Source organism: Dromaius novaehollandiae, chromosome 13 (genome assembly GCF_036370855.1).
Source record: "Dromaius novaehollandiae isolate bDroNov1 chromosome 13, bDroNov1.hap1, whole genome shotgun sequence".
In the NCBI taxonomy this organism is placed as follows: Eukaryota; Metazoa; Chordata; class Aves; order Casuariiformes; family Dromaiidae; genus Dromaius; species Dromaius novaehollandiae.
Genome location: NC_088110.1, coordinates 2,072,088 through 2,097,015, shown reverse-complemented (window position 1 = coordinate 2,097,015; position 24,928 = coordinate 2,072,088). Strand labels below are relative to the sequence as shown.

At 46.5% G+C, this 24,928-nt stretch overlaps 1 protein-coding gene across 4 annotated transcripts; it reads left to right on the top strand.

Moving 5' to 3' along the window:
- The first annotated feature begins 3,113 nt into the window (after positions 1-3,113).
- Positions 3,114-20,933, top strand: GFOD2 (Gfo/Idh/MocA-like oxidoreductase domain containing 2). Of its 4 annotated transcripts, none has more exons than XM_064519361.1 (3): positions 3,539-3,673; positions 9,313-9,656; positions 18,632-20,933. In XM_064519361.1, exons 2-3 carry the CDS (start codon positions 9,398-9,400, stop codon positions 19,528-19,530), a joined length of 1,158 nt encoding a protein of 385 aa, XP_064375431.1. In that variant the 5' UTR covers positions 3,539-3,673; positions 9,313-9,397; the 3' UTR covers positions 19,531-20,933. The 4 variants fall into 4 exon arrangements, with proteins under 4 accessions (XP_064375432.1, XP_064375431.1, XP_025959871.1 ...); XM_026104086.2 differs by lacking the exon at positions 3,539-3,673 and adding an exon at positions 4,008-4,082; XM_026104087.2 differs by lacking the exon at positions 3,539-3,673 and adding an exon at positions 6,738-6,890.
- Positions 20,934-24,928: the final 3,995 nt, after the last annotated feature.

Here is a 24,928-nt window from a genome sequence, read left to right as displayed (position 1 = left end):
TCTGTGCTCAATTAGGTACTAGGATAATTTGCTAAATCACAATTCAGAGAGTGAAGGAAACAGAAAGATTGTCCAAGTGTTGCCAGGCCTGTGTTACTGTCAGTGTTACAAGCCTTGCCTCACTTCCAGACCCCTGGTTGGGTTTTCTGGCCTGGGGACATAAGAGTATCAGTTTTAACTGCAATCTGAGCACATCAGATGTGTGGGCCTAACTGTGGATGGCAGACCAAAGGTTTCAGTTCTCTCTTCTAAGTTTTTCCATGGCTTTAACCACCCAGGCCATCCTTGGGTCAACACAAACCTCAAAACCACAAACAGTCACAAACCTGCAGCGAGAAGTGCAAGAGCTTGATAAGAAAAGTCAGTGACAACAAGACCTGTGAGCTCTTCCCTTTCCATGTATGACTTTCCCCCACTCCCCTGTAGACCTGTTTGCAGCCCCAGCGCAGACAGGGACTAGGAATGACTACTCTGGCAGGCAGTGCCCTCTGTGTGCAGGGCAAACAGTGCATTTCCGAGTTTTCCAAGACTGCTGGCATTAGCACGGCTATGCAGAAAGGACCAAAGTTTAATGTTTTTTCTACTGTTGACTCCACAGAGCTACTCTCCTACCAGAGTCCCTCCCAGCTGGACCCCATCTTTCACCACAATGAGGTGACTCTGTGGCAAGATGGGACAGGTAAGAGCTGCTCTAATTCTCAACCATAATGCTCTGACTGAAAAAGGAGGCAAATCTAAGCAGCGAGAGTGCTGTGTATTTACACAGCTGCTGGTAAGGAACAATCCCTGGGAGTCTCACAGAAACTCTGTAGCTGATGAGTTCAAATAGGTTTTTTCATATACATAACGCAACACTTCATGTACTTTTCTACAAAGAAAAACGAGGGAAGGAAATCACAAGTGCTGTTAGTAGCACTGGGTGCACTGTATTGTCAGACATCTGTATCACACATTACACAATATATGACACAGGACAGAGGCTGTGGACTTTCTCAGCATCTCCACACTCCCTTGTACAGCACTGGGAAAATGCAAAAGCCCTGAACATCTGCCTGAGGTCCTGTCCCAGGAGTTGTGACTGTCATGCTAGAGAGAGCTCAGCACAACCACGGCAGAAATTTGTTTCCCTTTATTGTAACATGCGCAAAAGTTGGAAACGCTGATGAAGAGGGGAACAGCCCTGACCCAGGCGCCCTACAGCCCTTGTTGTGAGGGGTGTTGCAGCTGTCAAACCACATAGTGATGCCAGGGCACCAGGTCAAGGGCCAAGGGCTTGGGGGTTTCCCCCTTTGAGGGCACAACCTGAATTGCATTTCAGAAAGCTCCCAAGATCCAATCAGTCCATATGCACACCCAAGTACAAATCCTCACAAAGAGCCTCCACACATTCATCCTGTCAGGGCTCTGATGTACTAATTGGCCTTAATGGCCCTGAACAGCTTCACCTGGGGCCTCCTCACATGCACCCAGAATGAGCCCAGAAACTCATTTATGCTCAGCCCTGGGCCTTCAGCCCCTACCTGAGCTATGTTGTAAGAGTACTGGCTTCTAGTTTGGCCATGTTTGTGTCTGGCTGCAGACCCCAACCCCTGGTCTGACATCCCAGCTTAACATCAGTCCTGCCTCATCACTGGATCTGCCCGACAATCACTGCACTGTTTCTCATCCTGGTTACCCTCACTGGACCTGATCCTGACCTTTGGGCTGACTTCCTGGCTTGACCTCAGACTTGCCTCATCACCACCAACTTGCCTGATGATCTGGACTCTTGGTTGAACCTGGCTACCATCTCTGGGCCTGCCCTGCTCACCTTGCTCAGGCACTGTGGGACTGGGCCTTGGCTAGTGAGGCCCCTGCCCTGCTGGCCATGTTGTTGTTCTTGGCTGCCAGCTCTCTGACCCTTAGGGAGCAGCAGGCCCTTGCTGTGGCCTGACACATCCCCTGGGAAACGGCTGCTGAAGTTTCCTTCTCCTGCCTTCTGCAGCTCTTCACAGCCTGTTGTGAGCAGGTGAGGAGCTGGCCCTGCTCTGCCCTGAGATGACCACTCACCCCCTGTGCAGTGTTGGGAGAGGAAGACCAGCACCAGGAGGACAAGGGCTGTCCTCAGGCCAAGCGTGGTGGTTGTGCAGGAGCTTTTCTTTGGATGCTGCACTGCTCTGCCTTCCCTAGGGTCTCAGGAGTCATCCTCTACAGTGCCTGGCAGAATCCTGCTCTCAGTCAGCCTGTAACAAGAAACTTCCTTGAACAACAGACTCGCAGTGAGGCAAAAATCTCCTGAACTAAAGCCTAAGCCTAGGAAAACCCAGTTCATTCTTTCTATGGACAGAAAGAAGGGTCCTGAGATGGACTGATCCAACAGCCCAGTTCCTGGGACCTACCACCAAGGCCCCTCACAGAGCTGGACCATGGAAGCACAAGCCTGCAAAATGGCTCAGTGCGACCACAATCCACCAAGTGGATCTCTGACTTCAGCACAGTCCGGAGGTTTTGGAAAGGGAGACAGCCACAACACAAAAAGCTTTATTTTCCACTGTATCAAAACCAGTGTATGAGCATCTCGGGTGTGGTTCTAGTGCAGTTCTAGTCTCCACGTATCAAAAAAGGTACCTCCAAATCGGAGGAGATACAGAGGAAGACCAGGGAGGGGTACATCAGTATGCCCACAAAGAGAGGGAACAGAGGAAGCCCCCGCTAACGTCCTTAATCCCGTGACCGTGGATGCCGGGAGGAAGGCAGGGCAGCCGGGCTGCCGCCTCTCCCTGCCCAGCCCCTCCCAGGGTGGCAGCCGCTGGGCCGCAGCGGCGCTCGGAGTCAACCACTTTCCTAATGCCCTCGGCTCCGGCAGGGCAGCCGGGACCTGCAGTCCCCTCCAGGGCCTCCCTCAGACTGGGCCTGGCAGCGGGGGAGACGGGCGGGCGCGAAGTGCCCCCGGTATCCGCACCCACTGCCGCCCTCAGTGCGACCGCCGAGCCGAGGCGCTTCACCACCGCCGCTGACGACACACCGCGCCGATCTTCTGCTGGCTGTCGGCGCTGCCAGTCGGCCGAAGGCCCGCCCTCCTCCCCGCCTCCGGCCTAGTGACCAGGCGCCACGTCAAGTGGCCGGGCTGAAGCCTCCCACGGCGCCGCCATTTTAGGAGTCCCTGCCCCGTTCCGGCTGTGAGGCGTGATGTAGGCGCCTCCAAGAGGCGGGCACGGAGACCTGCCCCGGGGCAGCCGGCCTGGGCCACGGCTCCTCGCTCCCCTCTGCCCCAGGGTGGCCGTGCCAGCCCCGGCGCGGGGTGCCTGAACCGGCAGGAAGCTGGAGCCGGTGGGGCACCTCCTCTCGCCCCTTCCTGCCCCGGTAGCCCTGGGCGCTGCGGCCCTTGCGCTCCTACAGCCCACTCCCGCCGCCTGCTTTGTCGCCGCCCCGGCCGGGACGCCTCCCGCTGCCTCTCAGCGCCCCGGCGGGGGGACGCGCCCGCCCTTCCCTCCGCGGTCCCGCTTCCTTCCCCGCGGCGCGCGAGGCCGCCCCGCCCACCGAGGGCCGCGGGCGCCGCGCATGCGCCGAGCGGCCGGGCAGGGCGTCGTCGGGAGCGCGCGGCCGTCGCCGCCGCGGGAGCGCGCCCGGCGCGAAGATGCGCGGGGGGCGAGGCGGGGCGGCGCCGCGCAGCCCCTCCGCCGGCCGGCAGCAGGTAGGGGCCGCTCGCCGCGCTCCGGGGGCCGCACGACGGGGGCGGGGGGGCGCGGCCCTGCCGGCGGGCGTTGGGCCGGGCCCGGGGGGCGCGGCGGGAGCTGCCCGGCACCGTGCCGCGGCCGGCGGGCGTCTCCGTGCGGGCCGGGCCGGGGAGGCGAGGGGCTGCCCGGGCCGCTGCGGCCGGCGGGAGCGCGCCGCGCCAGCCGGGCCCCCTCAGGGGCCGTGTCCGTGCTTCTGCCGCTGCCCCTGGCGCGGCCTCGCCGCCGCGCTGGACCCCGGCGGGCCTCGGGGGCAGCGGCGGGCGCCGGCGGCGCATCCCGCACCGGGAGGCCAGAGCATCGCACCGCCTCGGCCGGGGGGGTGGCGGAGGCTTGCGGCTCCGTGGGCCGCCACCCCGGACGCGCTTGGTAAGGAAAGGATGTCGGCCCCTCTGAGGGGGGGCAGCTGGTCTCGGGGGGAGCAGTGCGGTTCCCCCGCTCTGTCCCTGCGGGAAGCCTGTCGGCGAGTCACGCTTGCAGCCTCCGCCAGCGTCTCCGCTCCTCTGCGGGGCCCTTGCAGTGCTGAGGGTTGGGAGCAGCGTCTGTCGTTACAGGCTTTCTGTCTCAGCGGTGAGTTACCGTCACTCGTGGAAGACCCCTGTCTCCGGGTGAAAACTGGCTTATTTCCTATGTGGATTTTGTCAAGGATTCATATGCATCCTTGAGATCCATGGGGATGCCACAACCAGTTTCTGGCTTGCGCAGGCCTTGGTACTTGTCTTCACCTTCTTTGCGAAGAAGGCAGCGACAGCTGGCTGGCGAAAAGCGTGCCCCAGTTGTTGGTGTGCTCCTGCACCGAGTGCCTCGACATCGCTTTCCTCGGGAGCAAAGTGGAACCTTTAAGGCTGAGTTAGAGAAGTATGAATTGCTCTTTCCTTCCAGAGAGCCAGTGTTAAGCTAACTGGCATCTTTTTGGACACAGACTGTGTTTTTTTTACTCTATTTGGCCACCTATAATTATCCACAAACTCTTTCAGGGTATTGTAGCCCTGAGGTTTTGAGATTTCTGCCTCTGACTGATTCAACGTGGAATTGAATCATGATCAAATTCTGTAGGAATAATCATGTTTTTTCAATGTATTAAGTCATGTGTTTATTGCCATGTATCCCAAAAAGTCAAACAACTCCTTCCTGTGACAGTAGGATGTGACTTCAAATACATTGTCAAATTCATTGAAGAATGGAAACATTGTGTGGTTATGAAAAGGAAAGGTAGCTAGAGACAAGATTAGATTTAAGAGCCTTAAGTGCCTCTGTTTGAAAATACAAGTTCAGAATGATGCTGCAGGCATTGCTGATTTTGTCTCTCTAAAAGGGAATTTGATTTGTATCATTTGACCTGCAAGATAACAGTTTCAATCCAGTTTTCACTTCCAGATAAGAGTCCTGCCTTCTGATGTTTCCATGGTAGGGAGGGTCCTTACAGCAGTGTTCATTCCAGTGTTTGCTGACAAGAGATGCCAATATATAGGAATTATTCTTTTCTGAAAGACTGGCTTAAAAAAGGCTGATGATCTATTTGTGCAACTAATTTGGTCAGTCTTGTTTTAAGGTTTTAGACTTTCTGGTTCCTAGAGTAACTATAGAAATTGCACCTAATTCTAAGTTGGTGTTTGGAGGGCACAGAAGCTGGTGCTTGTCTCCTCAGGTTCAGGCCTTTCTTTCTCAGGCCTGTTTCCATTCTGCTGAATCTTGCCATGCATTTGGAGTCCTACAGCCAAAGAAGGGAGCTGTTTGGCTTCTTGGGGACACTTGGCAGCATATACTTATGTAACTCTAGATACCCAAATTTCAATGAGACACTTAGAGAAATGGCTCCGAGTGGTAATGTCTTCAGTTGGCGTGTGCTGGTGTCTGTTCCAAGTCATATTTGCAGATCAGTGTATCTGCAAAAGGAGACAATTTCATTTCCCTGCCCCAAACAGGGTGATAAGACTGTGCAAAAACATACTAGCCCATCTCTGATAGCACAAGCCTGAGGAAGGGTGTAAGAAGAAGGCATCCATGCACTGACGCCCCTTTCCCGTTTGCTCTCTCTGCACTTGCTGGGCTTCCAGTTTTTTTCAGCTCAGCTGCTTGTTGAGCTGGAGATGACTTCTGTAATTTGTAACCCTCAGTGGGTTCCTTGAGCTTGTCTGAGCTCCCTTTGGATCCATGTAAGCTGTTAGCACCCGCAATGTCCTGTGGCGAGGCATTTCACAGCTTATCAGTTTTGTGTCGAGAACCACTTTCTTTAGATTGTTTTGATCCTGCTTTCTATTAGATCTGCGCCGGTTTTCGTAAAGGAAGAGACAGTGAAAAATTGGTCTGTCTCCACCCTGTCTGTGCCATGCATGACTCTTACCTTCCGTAGTATCCCCCCTCAGTAACCTCTTTCCCGGGCTGAGGAGTCTTTGCTTGGTTAGGTGTTTGTCATATGGAAGATGTGTGCTGTTGATTGTCCTTCTCTGAGCCTTTGCCAGTTCTACTTTTTTTTCTTTTCTTAGATGAGAAGGATCAGAAACTCCCACAGTGTTCCCCAGGAAGGTGCACCAGGGATTTTTGCAGTAACACAGTGATGTTCTTTCAGTCTCTCTGTTCTTTCTGATGAAGAAATCTGTTAATTACAGATTCCTCTTTTCTCACCTGGGAGCTCATTCTGATACGCTGGGTTTTTAGATTGCTTCCCAGGGGTGGCCTGGGCAGGAACGCCTCAGGTCCAGGCTCTGCAATGCGTCTGCAAAGTAGTTCACTAGTGTGCGTGCTGCATGGGGTACGTGTTGGTACCCCCTTTCAAAAAAGCTTTTGCAGAATCTCTGTTACAGCTCTCTTAATATTTATTCTGATTCTGTCCACATCGTGTGTGCTCTGTGACTTCTCCTGTATAATACTTCATTTTCATTGCCCTTCAACATCCACACTGATCCCACTGTGACTTTCCAGGTGGTGAAGATAGAGAGGGAGCAAGAGGCTACAGGGAGCTCTCAAGTCGGGGAAGAGAGGCATGCCCTCTGGCCAGTGACACTTTTCTCTCTGCAGAACCATCTGGCTGCGTTATTTGGGGGGCTTTCAAACCCTGCTGGGGGTGCGGGCCATGTCTTCAATTGCCAAGAGCGTGGTTGAGTTGCTGGAAGTCATTGCTGAGATTGGGCTTGCCAGTTCTTTGATGGCTCTGGACTGCTGTCGTAGCACTTGGTGGTGAGTTGGTGTTGGGCTTAAGGCATTACACGATCAATAGTAGGTCTCCACGGAAGTAAAATGCTACTTTTTGTAGGTCTGAGCTGATAGCTGTTGGTGATGCTCAAGCAGCTGCACGCTGCTCTTTGGGAATAGGTGAGTTTTGAGTGAATTCCATGTGACTGGGACTTTTAAGAGGCAGTTGGACAAGAAACTGGAAAGAAATAGAACTTAAAATGAGCAAATGTTATGGAAATCAGCTTCCTTGAAAGGCAAGAGTCTCGTATTATATATGTTGAGTACTACAGTGTGCTTTTAATAGCAGTTTCAGGCAATTCACCCTTTTCTAAACTTTTGTTATATGTTTTTGAGCATGTCTGTGCAATCTTTTGCAAGCAGACATGTACTTGCTCTGTCTGTCTTCCAATATGTTTAGTTTGTGTGTGTTCAAAAAGAATTCTTCTTACCACAGGCACTTTTTCTTATTCCAGCTATAAATTGCCAAATATGTGTGGGGTGACTAAGATCTATACTTACCTGCCATCCAGTTGTCAGGCTTTATTTTTGTTCATTTGGCTTACAGAAAACAATCATAAATATAAACCATCTTTCCTGCCAGTAAGCTATCTTTTTCTGTAGAAGAATAAACATTTTCAAGATTCCTTTGATGCCATCCTTATTTGAGTGATCAGCTAAGTGTTGGAGAAAGAGGAGTAAATTTTAAATGCAAATGAACTTTGCTCATGTTTATAAGGAAAGACAATGAGTGTAGCACTGCAAAGCCAATGTCCCACAGAATGAGGAAAAAACATACAGAATTAGTTCAGTGAATGTTTCATAACATTTTATGGCATCCATAAATATTTATATGTATATTGCAAATTAATCACAAATGGTAATGTTTCTGTTTTCTCGTTCAGTGCTTATATCGCAGAAACACCTAGATGTTCAGTCAGTATTATTGTTATGCTGGTCAGTGTACGTACTTGTATAGGCAATGCCCCCAAACTAACAAAATGCTAATAGCATATAAAACATTTGCCCTATGGGTACGTTGACTTATGTATGCTAGTACTTCCCAATGCTAGGTCAGGATTTGCTTTCACGCGTTGTAACTTAGCTTGAGCATTTTAGGATGGGGAGATGCGTAACTGTGCTTTGTTCTGTGTCTTTTGCAACCAAATCGTCTCTTGCCGCTCGCAGGATGGCTTGCGGGGATTTTTTCTAGTATCAGTTCTGTTAGCAACGTGATCTTTGCCTTTTCATTATAGACTTTTAAGGAAACCTGATTCTGAGTAACCTTATTTTTTAAAGAAAAAATCTTATGAACATGAGAAAGATCATCAGCAGTGGGTGTAGCAGATGTGAATTCAAGAAAGCACGCAACAACAAAAACCAAATCATAGGTTGCAGTGGCATCACAGATTGAGCAGACTTCTGCTAAAGGACATTGTGGCCAGAGGTAGTTCTCAGACAGACATGCAAGTAGGAGTCTGAAGGGATTAATTTATCAGGAAATATGTTTTTAAAAAAAAATATTTGGCTAAACCAAATGTTTGTTTATAGGAAATATAATAATTGTGTGCAAGAACCTGTGTTCCCAGTCTCTACTGAATGTCATGGGCAGAAGGAGATATTTTTAACTGGTCCAGAGTTGAGGAAAACCCTGAGTACCCACAATGGCCACGGATAGAAGAATGTCCTTTTCCTTTTTGAAGCAGCCTTCTATGTGTTTTAACAGTGACATTATGTCTCCTTTTAGCCTCCTCCTCTCCAGGCTAAACAAGCTCAGTGAATCCCAGCTTTCCCCACAGAACCTATTTTCTAGATTTTCTCTCGAGTGTCTTAACTGTTTGGCGTAATTGTTAAACTCAAAATAGTTGTTTTCAACCTGTATATTTAGTTTGGAAAAAAGGCTTATGTGCTCCAAAGCTTGCCTATTTTTTCCAGCTATATCAGTTGCCCTAATAAAAGGTATTACCTCATCTCACAAACCTTTATCTTATTTAGAGACTGACATTGTCTCAACTTCAGCAGCGCTACTTTTACTGCTGATGCGATAAACTGTATGTCCTGTCCCCTTGATGTCTCCTCTCAGTTACAGTTTGTGCCTTGACTTTTCTGACTTGTCCTGGCATGCTCCTATGTATTTCTGTACATGCTTCCTGTGTTTTGAAGCTCAGGAGAAACTCATGACTTAGTCGAACCGCTTTATTATCGCTCTTCCTGTCCTCTGCAATAGAACTGTTTAGCTTGTTCCCTTAATATCATTTCTCCAAAAATTGCAAGGTTTTTTTCTATATTGGCTTTTTTTTTTTCCTTTGTGAGGATCTTTGAATATTTTGCATGCCACGTGAAGGTAATAGGTAGCATTTGGACTTGCTGCGTTTGATGTCAAAATATGCCCTCTGTTGATACTCGCTTGTAACTTTTCCTGTTTTAGGAACTGTGGTCAAAACGGAAAACTGAGGAGTTTAGCATTTTATCGAAGGCCTACATGTAGACCCTGATGCTTGAATGAACGCAGAATGAAAATGCTTCCTGGAGTGGGCGTTTTTGGAACTGGCAGCACTGCCCGGGTACTGGTCCCCTTGCTGAGAGCAGAGGGCTTCTCCATCGAAGCACTTTGGGGGAAGACTGAAGAGGAGGCAAAACAGCTGGCAGAGGAAATGAACATCTCCTTCTACACGAGTCGGACTGACGATGTCTTGCTGCACCAGGACGTAGATTTGGTTTGCATCAATATCCCTCCACCGCTAACTCGGCAAATTGCTGTGAAAGCTCTAGGTACCTTTTTATCTTTGGAGTTGGCCCCCAAATCTATAGCTTATTGGCAGAGTGCAATTTGAACCTCTTAGCCCAGTACTATTCTAGTTGTCCCAATGTGCACATACAGTGCTAAAGGCTATTTTGTTCGGAATTGGCAAAGCCATCTGCAAGAAAGGTTACCTAGAATTTCTTGTAAAAATACTATTTATAGTTATAACACTATTTATAGGCCCATATCCTTTTCAGACTGAATTTATGGTGAGAAGACTGTAATAAAAATGATTGAGCTAATTCAGAGAAGATGATGGGGGGGGGGAGTTTTTATGCCCATTTAAAAAAAAAATCTTGCTTGCTTCATTTCAAATCTCCCTGTGCTCTGGAATAGGAACCTGAAATTTGCCTTGGAGCTGAAGGGGGGGGGGGGGGGGGGATTGTTCAGCTGTGCTGCTTATTTTCCCCACAAATAAAACAACATTTGAAAGTTACAAGTCTTGAAAGAAAATGTTTGCATCTACTTGATAGTCTTGTTAGCGAGGACTTAAATTCTCTGAAGGTGCTGTCTTCAGTGAGTATGCTGTTAGCCTGGCCACAGCTCGGAGGCGTCGGGCTGTAGCAGGCTGTGAGGTCCCGAGTGCAGACATGCTCAGGGAATCTTTTCATTTGAAATGGAGGGCCCAGATGTTGGGGAAGGGACAGATGTTGGTCCATGTGGGATGGCAGGAGGGATCTAACAAGGAAGTCTGGGTCAAAGTGTCTGGGAGAGAAGGGACGATATACTGAACTGGTTGGGCAGGGAGGTAGGAGCCAGCTGCGTGGGCATCCTGACATTCCTTAATTTTCCAGCGCGTGACTCTGTAGTGTTAATGTTCTTCTTGCATAGTACAGCGCTGGTGTGACTTTGTGTATAATTCTGTAAATACCAAGTGTGATGTTTTTATTGTGTTTACAGTAGATACGCATGAATTCATTTTAGGAGGGAGAAGTAGGTTAAACTCTGTGAGCCAGCGTGGTTTGTTGTTCTTAACCTCTTTGCTCTACAGTAATTTGTTTTGGAAGTAAATAATTCCTCATATAAACCTTTTGAAATGCCACTTAGATATGCACAGAGATATTTCAGGCTTTATCATCTTTTACATTGTTAATTTGTTTGGTTTTTTTTTTTTGTTTACATCGTTAGGCTTCTTTAAGTCTAAGAAATTCTGTTTTTTCAATATTTGAACTGCAAGTCTCTCTCGTAAATACTGAAAATTCTTTTAAACACTTGTTAGGTAATAAGCATTTCACTAGCTCTCATAGCTTTTGATGGTCAAGTGTGAAGTGGGCTAAAAGGGAGACTTGAACCTTCTCTGGTGAATTAGTAAATAAAAGGTGAATTTGGGTTTTTTTCTGCAAAGACTAGGAGCCCATCAGATGGCATTACCCAGAGGAGGCAAGGGAGTCAAAGCTGGTGCAGAAGTACAGAGGTGGTATGTATGCTTGACTGCAAGATAGATATTTGTGCTTCAATGGAAAGTTGAAAATGCTAGGCAAATCAATGGATGGAGTAGCAAAAGACAGTTTATTCTTCACTTATTTCTATATTCCCTGAAATGTTCCCATCTGAAAACTATCTTGAACCCAGTATGAGGCTGCTCCTGTCTTTCAGCTTTCCAGATTTGTCGAAATGGTATTTATATACCGGCTACCAAATACGTCGTGACATGTTTTAAGCACAATGTTGGATAGCTTGTTATGATTCAGCATTTTGGAGCAACGCAAAATCAGAGTAGGGTCAAAGATGTGAAGTGTGTCTTTTAGGGACATTCAGATTGAAATAGTGACGTTTGTGATTAGAGGATTCTTGGCTGGGAATTGTACATGATGCTACACCGATGTTCTACTAGCTGAGACAGGGATTTAGGAAAGATCAGATGCGGTACAATGAAAACAGTTTGTCGTATCATGCGCTTACATTTTATTACTGGTGAAAAGGAGAGGCCTACTGTTTCCAGGGTGTTCCATTTATTTGCATTAAATTTCTCACTGATCAATGCCCAGAAACAAGCATAGGTACAATCCTGGCATGACAGGGGCAAAATAATAACACTAGACTGAATTCATGAACTAGACAGAACAGATCAAAGCCTTGAGAATAAATCAAATTAAGACAGTATAATCTTATGGTTTATCTTGACAGCAGGTAAAGCAAGGAGCTATTCTAAAATTTGTGCTTCTTTTGATCTCAGAGGAATGAAATTTAATTTTGTGGTTCATGTCCCACAGTTAAAATGCATTCATCTCTGTGTTAAATGAACTCAGAGCTGAGTGACAGGCTAGAGTGGAATGTGAAGTAGACAATATGTATATGAAGCCAAGTTTAAGGAGACAAAACATTAGGAATTCTCAGATAAAAATTTCTTCAGGATATTAATGGTAACACTGTTGCCCATGCAGAGCCCAGCCTTTAAATGGGTAGTTTGTGGAACAGCTACAAAGGAAGCCTTTTACTTTGCATGTTTTGAATTACATGGGTTGATTACATAGTTTGAGAATAAGAAATCTTTGCAAAATACATTGTTTGGACACCTGATTTTGTAGAGTCACTACAGATTATAGCACGTACCTGTTAATTATGAAGGAGAGAATCAGCAAAGGCTGTATTGCTGCTTTGCATTGTGACAGATCCAGATTTCCTGTTCTGAAACAGGATGAACAAACATGTTATGAATGCTCTTTGCATACTGTGCTTCCCATCTCTGTAACAAATAGCATGGAGGTCTTTTCAAGACTTATGCAAACAAGAAATGAAATGAAAGAGAGCATTTTGGAATGAGCTGACATTCACTGGGAGGCTTCCAAAGCAAGCAAGTCTGAAACTAAGCTGGTTATTTTGTGAAGGCTCCTCTGTCACTCCCAAATTCTTGTGATGGGCAAAGCAGTAACCTAGTATGCTTTGGTAATGGCCAGTTATACATCTCTCTAGGTTTAACCTCAAATACCTTGCATTATTCAAAAGCGGGTGAATAAAGTAGTGGCACTTCAATGGAATGAACATATTCACGTGGGATAAATGGTTTTAATAGTTCAACATTACAACTCAAGCAGAAAGAGGCAAGGCTGGGGAGATTTTAGATATTTATAGGAAGTGCTGGATGGGCAGCTGTACATGTGATAGCCAGGGAGATAACCAATCAAGCAGGTGAAGCAGTAGCTGTCTTGGTGGCAAGGCCATCCCAGCCCACCTCTTATGCCACCCGGCCAGGCTGCATGACCCCCAGCCAGGTCCCCCTCCTAACTGCATTGCCTGGTAAACCCTCGCACCCCATCCCTGTATTTCATTCACTGGAAACATTTGATTTTTCTCCATATTTTCTTTTTCCTTAGTCCTCTCCTTCCCCTGGAGGGTTTTGAGGTTTGCTGAGGAGAAATCCATTTACCATCTCTCCTTCTGCAGCAATGGCTGCAGTATTCGAATGGCGGGGTCACAGTGGAAGGGGCTAAGAGGAGTAAAGTTTGTGCTGTGTCAGGAGACAGGAATGCGATACAGGTAGGATGAGAAAGCAGTGGGTTTTCTGTGCTTCTGTTTTATTAACCAGTGCTTTAAAATACTTCTTAAATAAGGCAAGTTTTGGATCTGGCATGGCTAACTAGCTACAGGAGAAGCTGAGAGCTCTTGGCTGATGGCCAGCATGGATCTGACTAAAGATGTAAGATTCCTTTAAGGAAAAAAAAAAAAAAAAAAAAAAGGATCTAGTTTATCCTGCCATCCAAAAAGTCTCAGTTCATGTTACTTTTTGATTATTTCCATAGGATGTAAGCACACTCTGAATCAGATATTTTGCTGACTGAAACTATGTTTTGGATGTATTAGATGAACAAGAGGTGAAGGATGTCTTTTTAAATGTTTAGCTTATTTCCCGTCTCAGGAATCAGTTTGAAAATTCCTAGAATCTAGCATGGGGTTTTACTTCTGAATATGGGAGTGGATGGTTTGTTTAAGGAATCCTGGGTATGGAGTCCGTTTTTTTCTTTGCTCTCCCTCCTACTACAACAGCCAATTAAATAGCCATAAATAAAAGTGGTTTTTCTCCTGCACGTGGAGCTAGTGATAAATGTTCTAAAGAGGGTATCTACTTGGAAATATGTTTTGAAAAGGTGATTTCTGCTGTATCAGGAAGAGTAGCAGTCTGTTCAGAATCTGATCTGATTGCTTTAGTAAGGAATATTGAGTGTTCACACTTTTATTAAGCACTCTAATAGAAATACAGAAGGTGTTTCAAGGACCCTCTTTCATCTCAGGTGGTCTTACAGGCACTCGATAACTGCTTTCAGCTTCCAAAATAACCTGCTCCAGCCTGGATGCAGTCCGTGCTGTGGAATAGTTGGAGCGCTCCTTGGTGGAGTGGTTTTGGTCAGTGCCAGCTGTCAGACTCCCAAGCAACCTTCTGGCACAATTTAGGAGCCAATTTGGGCTAAACACTGTACCCAGTTAGCACTTCAGATGCAGGCATCCTGCTCTGGAGAGCAAGGCACATTTGTGATATGAGTATGGGCTCCTCTGTGCCAGTCAGTACCAGAGAACAGACCCAAGCATGCCTAACTTACTAGCACTAGATGTAGGTTCTGAGTTTTGCTGGATGCAGATTAATTTTTTGCGCCTTAACCCTAATTTGTTAGCTTATCCTTCTGTCTCACTTGGAACCATGTTCAAACCAGGTCTTCAAAAAACACTTTTTCTCTGATGGAGTCTCCCTTAAAAAGGGGGAAGGAAACAAAAGAGGACAACCTAGCCTGACAAGAAGAGTGAGACACTCACTGAGTCTACAAGGCAGGTGGCCCTAGTCCCCAGAAGAAAGAGTGAACTGATGCTACCCTTCTCACTTTCATTAAGCACTAAGGTTACACAGGACCACTTTCTCTTTAGTGTCTGGGTATGTTCTTCCTGTGTCTTAGACATTTCCAAAAGCATCATCACCTTGATGAAATAGGGTCGAGCTGCTTCTTACATCCTGTGCTCTACAGAAGGGACAGTCACCCCATTGCAGGTGGCAGAACCAAACTGCTAAAGATCAAGGGAGCTGGATGTTTTTGCTGGGGGTGTGTAATCAGGTTTTGCACTCTGGTCACATCAGCACATCCTTCCTCTGCTCACGTAGTGGAATCTTACTGGTGCCAGAGCCTGTTTCTGTTGGCAAAGCCATCATAAATGGTTGGAGCATGTAAAATGGTAGAGAAAGCAAGTTAAAAAAAAAAATCACTTTTTGCTTTTTCCACTTCTCAATGAAATACCAGCAGAAAGGCATGCAGCCACCTAATGCCTTTCCTTCAGGGCAGAACTCAACATTGTTTTGGGGAGGATGTTAAGGCCAGTCGCCTCAAGCCCATTCAGGGTTAATTGCAGTCGTTACCAGTCTGAGAGCTAGCTAAGAGCTGCATACATACCTTCATACTAAGATGATTATGTTAAACATGTAGTTTCACATTCGCTGACAGGAAATGTGACACTGAGAGTAAGAAACACTTTCCAAGGAATCATCACCAGAGCACAGAGGGTCTGTGGAGGCTCTGAGTTGTTAACTGCAGTGTGGGCTAACAGAGGAACCTGCATCTCCCAGGAAAAGAGCACTGGCTTTTGTTATGTAGAATGGACAGCCTACTTCTTGAATAAGCAGAAAATAGATAATTTTGGGGAGTGAGATTAAATCTCTCCCTAGCTTCCTCAGAGGGCTTCAGTGGAGTGACTGTCTATAGAAGCTAGTATGTTTGGTCTGCTAGATGGGGAGATGCACTCGAGATACGCACAGAGAAGATGCTGAGATGTGTTCTTAGGACAGCCTGTGGTGAAAGCTTCATCTTGGACTGTGGTCCCATGGGCAGCTAAGCTACTGCCGTACTAGCTTGTTGCCACTGAGGCAAACCGGAAGACATGGCCATTACGTTGTAAGGGACCTTGTGACCATCCCCTGCACAGCCCTTTCTCTTGCTGAATGGCCATCTCCATGAGCTTGGAGACGGTCTCCTCTGCAGGCAGCTGTGCGGGCGTTACGTCGCGGGCTTCTCAGTCTGTGCTGGTGAGCTCCCCTTGTCTTGTGCAGCCCCCGGGCTGAGTCCCGCAGCACCCTATGGGGGTCTCGCCGCTGGGTGTCCCCAGCCCCCTCTCCACTTATCCACCCCCTTCCGCTGTGTCCTGGCACTGCAGCGGTGCTCGATGGGCTGCGCTGAGCGGTGTCGGCGCGCTGAGTTGACTGCCATCCAGGAAAGGGATCAATCACTTTCAGCACCCTAAATGGCTCAGCCTGCGCTGGCAAAAAGAGCCCGGAGCTGACGCGAAGATGAGGGCGAGTGGGTGGCAGAACCAGGGAGGCTTGTTAGATCAGCTTGCGGTGACGGTGTTGGGTGGTCAGCCCTCCCCGCCCACCGTGACCGCGTGAATCTGGTTCCCGTCCCCTTTTGTGTTGATGCTGGCAATTGCCTGACTTTGTGGAGAGTCAAATCAGGGCAATAAACTGCCAGAAAAACAGCGGAGATAAGTGAATATTTGTGTGTTGGTTTTGCACCCTGAATTGGCTCATTGTACAGTCAAATCCATGCCAGAGGGGGATGGAGTTGCACAAGGGGGAAAACAGGACCAGCAGGCCGCTAGAAGTGGAGCTGTGCCCTGTATGTGCACGGATCAAGAGTGGATTTTATTTTCTGTGAACTTTGAGAATGGTCTGATCTACTTGGGATGCTGTGAAGAACCTTTTACTTTTTTTTTTTAATTGTATTTTAATGTAACTTGGCTTGAGATAAGTGCCATTTAGAACTATTGGGTAACAACAAAGCAAATAAATCAGGCACTGAAGCATCTTAAGAGACGCTCAGCAAGCCCTCCAGAATACTGAAAGAACAGTGTCCGTCTTAGCAGCAGGGATTGGGGCAGGAGAGTCGGGAATGGTCCCTGAATAGGTTACCAAGGGGTAACCAGGAATATCTGGCAGTCAGCAAGATAGTGGGGAGCACACCTGAGCTCCTGGAGACTCCAGGGAGTTTGACCTGACCCTTTCTTTATCAAAGCTTTTTTTGATGTACATTTATTTAGGGTCTTTAGAAAAGACCACTAGAATTTAACGAAACCTGAGGTTTATTATTTTTGTGCTCTTTGGATGAGGACTGTTCATACTCGAACCATTGCTAGCAATGACAACTTGGTAGTCTTGTCATTCTCCTGGCTGGATTTTGATTTTACCCATTAAAAATATATGCTTAGAGGTGACTTTAGCTGCCCCTGTTCCCTGGCTGAGTTGGGCCTAGAGATTTGTCACAAGAGCTCCTTTTTCACTTCATTCTGCTCACCAGCAGCTGGACCGCTCTGATGGCTTACTGAAAGGTTTCCTCCATCCAGCCAGGAGGTGGAGCGTTCGATGCAGGAGCTGCAGTGTGGGATTCAGCTTCCCATATTATGTAAGAGCCTGATTTAAATGATTATGCTGCTGTCTTTTCGTTGGGGAATCGATAAAAACCAAGGCAGTTCTGAGAAAGGAGCGCAGTCCACTTCTGTGTAAGGAGTAGCTTTCAGAGAGGTGCCTGCTACTGTATACTGTATTTCCTGTAACTCTTAGGCAGAAAATGGCACATGAAGAGGCTGACCTTCAAGTCTGACATCGCCAGTTAATGTCTGGAGACTTTAGATGTGTCTCTGGATATTATATTGAAAAATGCCTGTAAGTTTTTTATTGGAATAGATGTATATGGAAAAGCAAAGCTATGCCATAAAGGAGAAGCAAAGCTATGCCATAAAGGAGAAGGAAGGAAGAAAAAGGTGAGGATGGGGAAGGGAGAAGGAATCCCAGCAGAGCGTGGGATGTAGGATTTTGGTTGAAGCTTGCCCTGGGATGCTGTTTATTTCTGCTTAGAAGTAAAAGAATGAATTTATTGACTGCCCATGTTGGTTCAGGCTGGGAGCAAGACCAAGGTGCATTGCTAGCAATAAGACCTCAAGTGAGTCAGCTTGCAAATGCAGTTCTCATCTATACAACTCATATAGTCACCTTTGCTGTCTAATTATACAAGCAGAAGTCATTCCTGCTGATACAGCTGTCCTACACATACAGACCAAAATGCCTTGCTTTTCAATTAGCAATGGTGTTGAAGCAATCCACTTACCAAAAACATTATTTCTAATTCTTGTGTCTGCTATACAGGCCCCTAAGTATCTTGTATCTCCCATTTCTATTAATTTATTAAAATAACACATTCATAGTGATAGTAAAATACAAAGTCATAATCAAATCTCCCCTTCAGTCACCTTTTCTCTGCAGAGCACAGATTCCCATGATGATTTTCCTTCTCTGTGTTGTGTTTTGTTGCTGTTTGACCATCTGCCTATTGCTGTCCCACCTAATAACTCATGGCATCATAGTCCAATTTCACCGAATTTGACTGCAAGAGGGAGATTTCCTGAAATGCAGTATTCATTTAAAAGGAAAAAAAAATGGCAGCTGGGGAGATCTGAATGAGCACCCTACTAGAGGGAAAGCAGAGAAAGTAAAGGGGGGTGGTGGTGGGTGTTCCCCTAGCAGAGTTTAAAGCAGTTGCTTAATCTTAAGGATTTCTTTTTGATTTGGGAAGCCCAAAGTATATCAGATTTATTTTAGTGGGACTATTTCATTTTTGGAACATGTTTCTAAACAAATAGCCTGCTACCCTTAATTTGAAAGAGCAGAATTAAAATGGAACAGCTGAGCTCCCCCACCAAATGGTCATCGTTGTCATATCTTGTCACAATCTAGAAACTCTTTTCTTTGGAGCCTTTCTCTGTGGGAGTTTGTTGGCTCTGCAACCAAAACATCTTGGAAGCTGCTTTGAGACTTGCTGCACACTTGATGTTCTTATTCTAATTCCTAGACCTTTGCTTTGCAATTGGAGCAGGAAAGCCTGGCTCTTAGAAAACATTGCTTCATGGCAACCTTCAGGCCATCTGAGCATGTTTGTCTTCCGTGCGTGCCATATTATTTCTTTTTTTTATACTGCAGGAATAGGGAAGAACGTGATCTGTGAGAAAGCTGCTACCTCTGTGGATGCCTTCAGAATGGTTACAGCTGCCAGGTATTATCCCAAGCTGATGAGCATCGTTGGCAACGTTCTCCGTTTCTTGCCTGCCTTTGTGAAGATGAAGCAGTTGATAGAAGAACACTACGTGGGCAATGTGATGATCTGTGATGTACGAGTGTATGGGGGAAGCCTGCTCAGCCACAAATACAACTGGATCTGTGATGAGTTAATGGGAGGAGGTGGCCTGCATACAATGGGAACGTACATTATCGACCTCCTAACTCATCTCACCAGCAGGAAAGCAGAGAAAGTCCACGGTTTGCTCAAGACTTTTGTGAAGCAGAACACAGCTATAAGCGGGATCCGTCATGTTACTAGCGATGACTTCTGCTTTTTTCAGATGCTAATGAGTGAGGGTGTCTGTTGCACTGTGACTCTCAACTTTAACATGCCTGGATCATTCATTCATGAAGTCATGGTCGTTGGATCCACCGGTCGCCTTATAGCTCGTGGGACAGACTTGTACGGGCAGAAGAACACGGCGCTCCAAGAAGAACTACTGTTTACAGATTCTCTGACTGTCAACAAAGGCCTTTTGGAAAAGGGATTTAAAGACATCCCACTGCTCTACCTAAAAGGAATGGTGTACATGGCGCAAGCATTGCGACAGTCTTTCCAAGACCAGGAAGATCGTCGGACATGGGATCATAAACCTGTTTCTATGGCAGCCTCTTTTGAAGATGGCCTGTACATGCAAAGTGTAGTAGAGGCCATCAAGAAATCCAGCAGGTCAGGGGAGTGGGAAACTGTGGAAGTGATGACTGAAGAACCAGATGCCAATCAAAATCTTTGTGAGGCACTGCAAAGAAATAACTTATGAACAGTCCTGTTTTGGAAGATGGGACAATTAACATTTCCAGCTGCAATTGTAAAACTCTCTCTGTTTTTTAAGATATGTAGATTCTTATTTAATATGCTGAGTCTCTTGATTTTTTTAAAAAAAGTGTGTAAAATATGTGATGTTCTGATAGAAACCGTTCTGATTTAAAATTGTTTGAAGAGTTTTAAATGTTTCTGTTTTTCCAAATGTTTAATTTTTGTCTTGGAGACTGTTAAGAAAACTTGAATTGCCCTTTGCACTTCAGTAGCTAAAGTGAAGCATGGGATCTCTGCCGTTGCATGGCTTGGAAATGGGATGCAATCCCAAATGCACAGGTCGCTTATTTTAACAGTTTTAACATGAAAGTAAGTAGAGCAGGATCAGGGAGCATCTATTGTTCAGGTGCCTTTGCCTTCTCTCTTGGGGATTCACTTAGTTTTACTCCTCAGTTTGTAAAATTTTATAAAAGAAAAAAGTGTGGTGATGTAATAGATCTCTAAACTCCTGTAGTACAAAGAGTAGAAGGAACAGAATATAGTTTGTAAAATAAGGATCCGTCTTTGGCTTCCTGTACATGGCAAAAGTCTTTCATATTCATGTAATTTGCTGTTTTATTTAAATGATGCTATGAATTCTCTGTTGAGTGTCTCAACAGTCATGAGGAAACTGTTCTGGAAGTCTGTGATGATTTATGCTATTTTTCCATATCTGTAGACATTATTCCTTCTACTCAAGAGGCTGATGGCATCCAGCAGCTTTTTTTGTATAAGTTCCATGTCCATCAGTTGTGTTTACTGCCTGGCAGCCTGAATGCCAAGACTGTATTGCTATTTTCTCATTTCTGTGACTGTTAATAATGGCCTCACGGTGTCACAAGTGGGGCACAGGATTTTCACAATGTCATTGTTAACGAAGCTGTAAAACATTAACCTTCTAGAAATCCGAAGGTGGAAGTAAAGGGGTATTTCCTACCTCTCAGCTCTCATGGGCTGGCTGGGGAGTCGTCACACTACGCAAATCCTGATAGCTAAAGAGAATGGGGACTGAACTGTCTTGGGTAAGTTTGTTGTTAATCTCAAACACTGGATATTTACCTTCTGGTCCTGTCCATCCTCATGCCCTCTTACAGTGCATATCCAGTGGAGATACCTGGCATATCATGAGTGGAAGCTCATTCTGTTTGAGAAATGTTTATCTCTTAGGCAGTTGTTTGGAAAGGATAATCCAATTTTACTATGTTTATTTTGTGTACTTGAAAGTTTTTTAAATGTATTTCCCACTAAATTGTAACCCTGTATATTTATGTACATTAACATGCAAACAGCTTTTTCATAAGCTGGTCCTTCCTGAAGAGTGTCTTACTTGTTTTCTACAGAAATAAAAAGTTGTGTTTGTTGAGGGCATTCTTTATGCAGCTATTTGTTTGTATGTTTGATTTGGACCAGCTGAAAGCATCCTAATAAATGTGACCAGAAGACCATCGCTATTAGTTGCTAGCACAGCACTCTCTGTATTTGATGGCAGCAGATGTTTTATGGCAGCAAAGAAGATTCTGCTGTTTGTTTATATCTGTTCATTGCAACTTCCCACATGTGGGGTTAAGTGCCTGCTAAGTCATTCCTTCTTTCCCTGCTCTGTGAAAAACAAGGAGCTACTTTCATAGTGCCCAAGAAAAGGTACTGGTCATCCATGTATCACAAATAGATTTCATATGACATTCTTTCCATTTCCCACCTCTTTGTTGTTTCCTTCCTATCAACCTTTGTGATTAATGATCTCTATTTTCTGTCTACCTCAATCCAAAAATTGCTGGAAGGAGCAAGCTAAGCAGCAAAATCCCCGTTGGCTCAATGGGACTGGTTTCTTTGTTTAGTTCTTAGTTCAAGTAACTCTACTTTCAACTCTGTCAGCAACAAGTCTACTGACATGCTGCTTCAGAGGGTAGGATTGTGGCTGGTCCTGTGCTCTGAGCAACCTCATCTTTGCTGTAGGTTGGATAGAGAAAGTAAATGGTTGAGGTTTGTTCACTGTTCCCAACTGGAGCTGTGAAAGATCTGCTCCTCTCTGCAAACCTTCCTTTACTTGTAGTGGACTGTTTTCTGCCATAGCTCTGAGCATCTACTATCTCTGATGATGTCTGTGTGCTACATAAAGTGGATGAGTTAATGTCTCCTGAGCTTACCTGGAATAATCACTACCTTCATACAGAGAGCATAGCTTTGGCTTATTTCAGGCCAGGTTTGTACCTGTTTTGAAGCTGCCCTCCTTGAACTGAGAAACACATCTTCTGCCACCAAGTCATACATTTGCATTGAGCAGAAAATCCTAAAGTAAAACTCCTTCTGCTAGAGGAGAAGAGAGGAGCACAAAACAGGTCCAGGTAGACCCAAATGATCCCAGCAGAGGAAGGCGGATGCCAAGACTCCTGGATGCGCAGGAGACCTCATTGTGGAAATGCAGAGAGAAGAGAAAAGGGCTTCTCATAGCCTGGTTACAGTATCCAGCTGTCTGACTTCAGGTAAAAGCGTATGGGGATGGTGCCCGAGGGAGCACACAGGTGGGTCCTCATCATGGAGTCAAGATCCCCTATTTAAGCCCTGTTCATCTAACACAGGAGTAGTGGAAATGCCTGCTAGTTAGCACTGCTCTCAGAGCTAACACCTGCACAAGAAGCTTTAGCAGGCCAGGGTGAGCCATGATTCATACCATTTCCCCCAAGAAATACCTGGACAACTGCTGTGGAAGCGCATCTCATTTCTTCAGTTGGTTCTCAAGAGTCTGATTTAAGCAGCAATCTGCTAAATGTTCCAGGTTCATATTAAGCCCATTGCCATGATTCACTATGTTTCTGGACAGTGCATATTCTAGTGCATGTGTTTAATTTTTAAAAATCAGTGAGAAGTGTTTGGGAAGGGGGCACACTCTGCGGTCTGCCCCATTGACTGGCTGCACTGTAGTGTCCCTTGCAGTCTGCCCTGCGCAGGGTGATCTTGCGGCATGGCACACAGCTGGCTCCTTGCATTTTATAAACAAGAAGCGATAGTCCATGCATCCTAATGCCAAGCAGCATGCAGTGCATTTTATAAAGAAAAATTTATTTTTTTCAGGCAAATCATATTCTCTGTTTTAAAAAAACAGGTTTGTATGAGCAATGCTGTGATCATAACCCTGCAGGTTAGGCCATAGTGGCCAAATAGGACACACAAAGCTGCATGACTGTTTATACTGAGGTGAGAGAGGTGGCACAAGGTGAGTTGCGCACACACTGAGCATCTTCTCGACATCAGCCTGGGTGGATTTGTCATCCTCTGCTGGGGCTGGGATTTCTGGAGTGCTGCTGGCCCCGGTACCTGCAAAAGAAGTGAGTGCATCAGCTGCCAGGCCTCGTCCTCCAAAACTGAGTAAAACCCAGTATTTGCAAGAGCAGGATGCCAGCAGTGGCAGGGAGATGGGACCTCTGGGTCTCCAGCCCAACCTCCTGCTTGGGGCAGGACTGTCACCAGCATTAGCTCAGGCTGGCCATGGTTTTGTCCCACCATGTGTCGAAAACTATTGACCCTGGAGACTACAGAGTCAACTGAATGGTGCTGTGCTGGTGGGAGAGGTCCTAATGTGTTTGGTTGGGCTACTGAAGAGCAACAAGACAAAACCCAGTGAAAGAGCTGCTGCAAATGGTGAACCAGAGACATCCAACTAAGTAGCTTCTCTAAAAGATAGGAGCTAGGGCTGAAGAAGCAGGACAAGGTGACAAAACCTGCCAAAACGGTGGGTCTGCTGGGGAGCCACTGCCAGCAGCGGAGTGAAAACAGCAGTGAGCTGTAAGTGCTGCAAGTCCAGGTGATGTTCTACCACGTCAGGTAACCACAGGGGCTAAAGGCTTGCTGTCCTTTCTGATAAAACAGATGGTCTGAATTGCACCAGCTCTTCTCCCTCTGTTTTCCTCATTTATAGCCAGGAGCACACGAGAGCGGCAGGACTGCAGAGCCTGCTGCTGTTGCGTCTAAAAGGCAGCAGCTTAGCTGAGGTCAGGAGGAGTTGAGTGGCCACATCGCGTGTGGTGTTTGAATGAGAGCTCAATGCAGACCCTGCTGGTTTGTGCCTTAGGGAAGACCCCAAGAGCAGCACAGCGAAGAGCAAAGCCTCCATTTCTAGGGAGATGAGCTACGAGGACTGGCAGGTCTCTCTGTGGTCGCTGGCAGGATGAGGCCAGCTTCCAGAGAACACAGGAGCTTGGTAAATCCTTCCTGGTTCCCAGTCCTTCTCAGCCATTCACCCTCTCCCTGTCTATCTCTGTGCCCTGCCGGCAGCTCACTCCCTCTCCTGACTTGGTTGGCATGGGGTCCTCTCTGCCTGGCCCTGCGCCTACACTACATGGGGGTGCATGAGAGAGGCTGCTAAGCTTCATCCCACCAACAGCGGAATGAATTTCCAGTCCTCAGCTCAGCCAGTTTGTTATGGGCAGATGGCTCTTGGAGTCAAATGCTGCAGAACAACAAAAAGGGGAAGCTTGTTTTGATAATATACGCCATCCTGGTGCTTTCTCCTGCTTCCATGGAAGCTCTCCAGCTGTTTGGTAGTGCTGCCTAGCAGCACGTGCTTATGGAGAGGGAGCTGATGGATCCCACTTGTACTGACAAAAATGGCCAGGTAGGAGCTGTGCACTGGGAGGGATGCAATGACCCCTAATATTGCAGTGACGCACTTTCAGTCTGTGACCCGTGGGGGGGTCGCTCTGCCTTCGCCCCGAAGGTGAGGATGACCAGGAGGGCAATGTGTGTCCTTTGCAGCTATCCATCCCACACAGCAATGTTATTTGCGATCTCTGTCGGAAACTGCTACTCGTTCAGCCGCGATGCTTTAAAAGAGTTTATGTATAACTGATGCCTTGCACTGCACTCAGTATGTGATGCATTTGTAGCCTGATATGGTGCCAAGAGTGTTTTATATTCCAGATGGAAACTGTCACTTACCTCTGATTCCAGATTACCCCAAAGGACAACAAAGCAGGATGAAAATCAGCCAGGCCTTGCTGAATTAGGGCTCTCAGGGCAATCCTGGTCTAACACCGCTCCTTCCTGCCTGCACGCTGCTTGCCACCCCTCACCAGGGCTGGTACAGCAGGTTGGAGGCTGCACTGTTTGTCTGACCAGGGAATTATCCCAGGTTAAAAAAATAACAAACCAACCTTAAAAAAAGTCTCTTTTCACCTACCCGTGGCCAATAATTTAGAGTAACATTTCAAAGAATAGAACTGCAAATCTCTAATAATCAGAATCTACCTCGGGATTTGTAGAGAAGAGCTCAGATAGATACAGGAAGGTACCTGGGAGCTCTGGTTAAACCAGAACTGTGCTCTGTTTTCCCTCAGACTTTGGGATTTTTGGCTCTGTAGCTGAAA

Coding starts and splice junctions, on each gene's coding strand:
- GFOD2 (XM_064519361.1), top strand. CDS start 9,398: ATGAAAATGCTTCCTGGAGTGGGCGTTTTTGGAACTGGCAGCACTGCC. Junction 9,657..18,631: donor AATTGCTGTGAAAGCTCTAG/GTACCTTTTTAT, acceptor TTTATACTGCAG/GAATAGGGAAGAACGTGATC.